Source organism: Corapipo altera, unplaced genomic scaffold, assembly GCF_003945725.1.
Source record: "Corapipo altera isolate COAL_440 unplaced genomic scaffold, ASM394572v1 0, whole genome shotgun sequence".
NCBI lineage: Eukaryota > Metazoa > Chordata > Aves > Passeriformes > Pipridae > Corapipo > Corapipo altera.
This window is the reverse complement of record NW_020884872.1, coordinates 2,838,011-2,843,817: the sequence shown is the minus strand read 5'-3', so window position 1 is coordinate 2,843,817 and position 5,807 is coordinate 2,838,011. Positions and strand designations below refer to the sequence as shown.

The window sequence follows — 5,807 nt, the reverse complement described above, 5'->3', positions numbered from 1 at the left end:
ATGTGATTATATATGTATATATATGTGTATATATGTATATATATGTGTATATATGTATATATATGTATGTATATATATATATATATATATATATACAGTGCACAAGTAACCAGCTAAACAATTTATGTGGAAGCTTTACTTTAGGTTTTTTTTAAAATATATATATATCATGCAGTATATTTTAATGTATAAACCACAGCCTATATATAGTGTATATATAAAATATACTGTAATTGTATATTATATTCTCTATAATATATATTATAGATACATATTATTTAGCATGGGGGTTTATGTATTAAAAAAATTCAAAGCCAACTTTTCACATACATTTTGTAGCTGGTCAGTGTTTGTGGGCTGTAGGACCCCCTGAAGATGAGCTGACTGGAGCTATGGCTGGATTTTCCTACCCAATATTCCGGGTTTGGAGTTATGATGAACTCTTGATGAGCAAGAATTTCCCATCTCTCTTGTCTTTTAAACTCTCTCCCAGTTTTTGTGGGGAGTTGGTTTAATATTCTGCCTGTGCCACTTGTTTGTACCTTTGCAGCTTTGAATTCAGGATGTTCAGGCTGAACTTTATCTACAGATTTGTTCCCAATTTAAGGTCTTGTATACAAAGTATGGATTTAATATTCTGGCACAAAGGCTTGCCTCCTTAAACTTTAATCTTAATAATATTGGAGAAGAGTGTATAATTTAAGATTTAATCCTTCATTTTTTTTAATCTGTGAATTTGTTCACCTTTTATACAATGTTTTGCAGTATTCAGCAGGAAGCTGTTGTGTTTTGGCCACAAAATCACACAGTACAAGTAGTAACAGTGGTAGTATTCATGGATAATTCCTGGAAACTGTTAGAAAAGACAGGAGATGAATTATCCTTTGGAAATGTCAAAATAAGAATATACTGAGTAGTTCATGAAAGGATTTACATTGAAATAAGGACCAGATTTGGTGTATGAAGAGGTTGTTAATATTGGTACTGGAATTTATGTCCCATAACTTTTCCCTCTTATTTTTTTAAATTTACTTCAAGAACTTGTGCTTTTGATTTTAATTGATACATATGAATAATTCTTTTATTTAGAAGGGAAACATTCATACCATTAATCTTCACACAGCATCATTCACAGGATTTACAGACGGAAAATTTGTTTTAAAGCCCAACATCAGAAGTTCTGTGTTTAAAAATCAAACTACTGAGTGGAAGATTCACTGTCAGCAGCAATCTCAGTGTTTAAGTCACTAAGGAACTGAAGGGTTTAAATCTCTCTGCATGTGAAACCATCTAAAATTATGAAATATAAATAATATGTACACAAAATATTATAATCTGTTTTTAGAATCGAAAGGTCTAAAATGTGTAATTTTGCAAGTTTTATTCTAGTAAGATGATGATAATAAGTATTAGTAATATGAAAGCATTTGTTTACTAAGGTAGGTAATTTGTCATTTCTGAGCTAATTAGCAGAGTGATGCTAAAGGATGAGATGATAAAGGGTTGGAAGGGAATCCCAAGAGGGAAAAGTATCCCTGGGACTGACTGTGTTTTCAGTAAAGGCTTAAGGTTAATTGCACGTAACAGTTAAAATTAAAGAAAAACCAAACACTTTTGTGTCATTTATTAAAGGTGGCAGCGTTTGTGCTTAATAAACTAATTATTTCAGGGATGCAAGGCATTAAAAAGAGCTTTCACATCTTTATTTTGCAGAATCAACAAGTGAGGAGACGGGACAAAGTGGGAAAGTGCTGCGGAGCAGGACCTGCATCATCAACTACAAGAAGCACATCAAGATGTCCAACGAGAAGAAGAACCCCCGCAGATGTGCCACCCTGGCAGCCAACAAAATTAAGATCATGAGTGATGCCAAGGAAGAATTATCGAGCTCAGAAAGCGTTTGCACAGTAAAAAAGAACCGAAAGCAGCTGCCGGGCACCGCGCCCGGGGTGTGCAGGAAGAAGCTGGTGGACAGCGCGGAGGGAGACGCTTCTTTGAGGTCTGAGAATGAGAAAGAGCAGTTTTCTGGCAGGAAAAAACCCTCCTGCCCTGAGTCATCTGCTCCTAAAAGGAAATATATCAGCGAGTCTGAGAATGAAAAAACTGAATCTGAGGCAGAGACTCAAAAGCAGAACCACAGGCAGGCACATAAATCGGTCTGTGCTGGGGCGCTGAATAATCTTGACTATGACTCTTCAGAGGAGAATTCCACCAACCACAGGGTGGAAAATGGGGGGAGCTGGGGGGTTTCTAGGAAGTCAGCCTCAGCCCACAACCATTGTACGAGTAACTCTGAAGAGGAGGTAGATTCTGACTTAGCTAAACCCGAAACTAAAACTACCAGAGTAGCAGCAAATAAAAAATCTCGAGCTTCTTCCAAAAGATCAAAACTGTTGGGTGGCTCCAAAGAAACAACAGAATCTGAAACTAGGGGGAAGAAAGAGGAGAAAAGCTCGGTGTCAGAGGATGTGGAAGCAGCTGGGACTGCAGGAAGTTCCAAAGGCAGTTTCAATTGCTTTTCCGACTCGGACTCCGGGACTGAAAACAGCGTCTGCAGCGATGCCACGGAAACGAGGAAGAGGAAAAGGAAACCGAGAACCAGCAGGAAAGAAATCACCAACCCCAACTCCCTGAAGCCTTCCAGGAGAGCCCAGCAGAGGAAACGCTGGAAACCCAGCCAGGAGCACGACTCGGAAGACGTGGAATACACCAAATACGGGCGGGCCAACCAGCGCTCCAAGATCCGCACGCGGAATGGCGGCAGACGGACTGTGCGGTACCACGACGGCGACGACGACGGGGACTGCGACACGTAACCTTAAGCAAGGAAAGCCAGCACCCCACCTTTTTTTTGTTTGTTTGTTTGTTTTATTATTTTTTTTTTCTGTTTCGTTTTGTTGGGGTTTTTTTGTTTTGTTTTGTTTTTTTTTTTAACGGTAATAGCACTAGAACTCCTCCGATGGATGCTGGCTCTTCTTCGTCCTACATTTCAGGGAATATATTTATATTTTTCTATGAAAAAGTTACGAATGTGATTAGATGATGACTTTTCTCCTTTTCGTACTTTTGACTTGCACTTGCCTGCCCATGTAGCAGCATTTAGCACAGATGCCAAAATGTGCCTCATTATAGGGGCAATTTTTTTGTCTTTACTGGTATTTTATTACATATAACAAGAGTTAAAAGATGTTAAAACACTGCAAACAGGTTAATAGCAGTATGTTGAGTATTATTGTTATGGGTGCTGCAATGAAATACTACCTAGGTCATGCAACATTCAAGAACAGATTTCAAACATCTCTAATGCTGTCTGAGATCATCTACAGTAGTAACAGGCTTCTAAGTAATAGTACACACTAGAGAAACCTGGTTGGATGCAAGCCTTGCATCAAAAGAGGAGTGAGAAGGCTGATAACTTCACAACTTGATTTAGTGCAGATGTTAAAATGTTCTGTACTTCCATTATTGATGCCCAGTTACCAGTGAAGAAGTGAATTTGCCAATTCCAGAGGCTCTTGGTGCTGGTGAAGAGGGTTCTGCTGACAGGTAGTACTTTGATCATTAATGTGACTTCTATACTGTAAACTTTTAAGATTATGACATGCAGGTGAACTCTTGGGCCTAAGGGTTTTTGTGTGTTTTCTTTATAAAATAGAAAAACAAACAAAACACTTTGTTCTGTTTTCTTTGTGCGTGGAAAGGTTGAGGTGGAGGATTCTGACATTCCAGACCTTTTTGCTACTGTTGTTCCTCCATATTTCAAGTGCTCGAATGTTAGATTTCCCACTGATTAAACCTTTCCAGTTTCTCATCATTGCAGTTCATCTCCTGTTTTCAGAATGTTTGAGGTGGCTGTTGTTGACAGGAAAGAAAATTCTTGTGTAGAAAATAGAAAATTCCCCCAGGAAAAACGTGCGAGTTCCTGCTTGAAACAGGTATTAACAATGAGAACACACAGCAAACTCTAAATTTGTACATTTTCCTTGGAGTTGTGCTGGTGGGAGCCACACAGCCCAGCTCCAGGAAATCTCTGTCCTTCCCCACTCCAGGTTTCCTCCTCCCTCTCTGCAGGTTCCTTTTCCCACACTTGGAAAATTTGGCGGTTCCTGATCTCGTTGTTCAATAGAAGATGTGTTAGAATTAGAATATCAGATTTAGCCTAACCCAGCTCCTTTGAACTGAAATACAGCTTTGTGAATTAGTTTTCCAGCAGATTGGACTGGTAATAGGATCTGGAAGGGCTTGGGGATTAAAAAGTTAGTGCAGCTGCACAACAGCAGTCATTTATGGCAGAACTCCCTGTACAAATGGAAGTGGATCATGGAAAAGGGAGTCAGTCAGTGAGAGCCACGTCTCCAACAACCTCACTGACACTGTGTGTTTACCATCACATCACTCTGCTTTCCAGAACATTATCTCAGCATAGAGAAATACTCTTTTTTTATCTCAGCATAGAGAAATACTCTTTTTTTTTTTTTTCCTTATAACTTCAACGTGAAGTTCAAAAATAACCTAAGTTAAATCATTTTTGTCCCAGGAAATTTTATTTAGGGCGTAGTCCTTAATGGGGCACAGCAGAGTTTTGTAAATTCAAGATAAATGTTTATCTGGATTCATTATTTCGTTTCTAAAATACAAACACAGTTGTGTTTAGTGATGAAGTTTCAAGGTGGTTTTGTGTATCTTGCCTTTTAGGGGCAAACTTTGTTAAAACAGAGTTAAGTCCACTGGTATTTTTATATTTTCTGTAAACTGCATTGCTCAGCAGCTGCTTAGGATCAGTGTCCTGTGGAGTGCAACCTCCACCATGGGAATAAATACTGGTACAGGAGCTCTGAAGTGAATGGCAGAGTTTTTATTAATTTTCAGTTTTAAACAGCTGAAACTGGGCTGGTAGGTTTGTATTTCTGGTTCAGGCTTAGATTTGCTAAGCTGGTTTTCTTTCTCACCCTTTCTCAGATGCTGTATGCTGTCATCCTGCACTCACACATGTTCCTGGTGATCCCTGAAAGCTTTGGGAGAAGGTTCTCTCCTCAGGATTTGTATATCCCAGAGGGGAATCACTGGCTTAGGGACCCTAACACTTTATTTTCCGAGCAAAGCACGTGCTGCTTTTTATTTCCTTATTTTATACACACAGACAGGTTCCAAAGAGCCAGTGGGAAGGGAAATGGTTAAACTGGAAAGGGATTTTTGACCCTTTGACCTTCTAAGAGTTTATTTATTTTTAATTTATTTAAATGAGCATGCTGACTCTTGCAGAACTGGCAGTTCTTCACCTTCCTGGTTGTTTTAGTCAGCATTCTTGGTTTGGTCCAGCTGTACTCAGGGAAGTAAAGCAATGTAAAAGTAGGATCTTTATTTAATATAACTTCGGAGGGTGTTTTTGTTTGTTTTAAAGCAGGACCTGAATCTGTGATAGTGAACAGGCAGCATGAACAGAGGGAAGCAGTAAGAAAGTGCAGGACAGAATCATAAAGGAATCAAATTCTTTAGTATTGAAGACTTTTATGATGTACATGTTATTAGTGGACCAAAGTAAAGCTGTTCATACACCTGTCATGTCACTGTGCTCTTCTTTGCAACATGTCCGAGGGCCTTTGGGTCACAACAACCCCAGGAATGCCCCAGGCTGGGGCAGAGGGGATGGGAAAGGCCCTGGGGGTGCTGGTGACAGTGGCTGGACACGAGCCCAGAGGGGCAAAGAAGCCAATGGCACCTGGATCAGGGATAGTGTGGGCACAGCCCAGGGCAGGGATTGTCCCCCTGTGCTGGCACTGCTGAGGGACCTCCAGGGCTGTGTCCAG

The 5,807-nt window shown here is 39.8% G+C and overlaps 1 protein-coding gene across 1 annotated transcript in view; it reads left to right on the top strand.

Moving 5' to 3' along the window:
• Nucleotides 1-5,560, top strand: part of BRWD1 (bromodomain and WD repeat domain containing 1) — a 47,279-nt gene extending 41,719 nt beyond the window's left edge. The window contains exon 41 of the mRNA XM_027634922.1: nucleotides 1,714-5,560. Coding sequence (XP_027490723.1) covers nucleotides 1,714-2,816 — 1,103 coding nt within the window. The 3' untranslated portion in view covers nucleotides 2,817-5,560. The remainder of the gene's footprint in view (nucleotides 1-1,713) is intronic.
• Nucleotides 5,561-5,807: the final 247 nt, after the last annotated feature.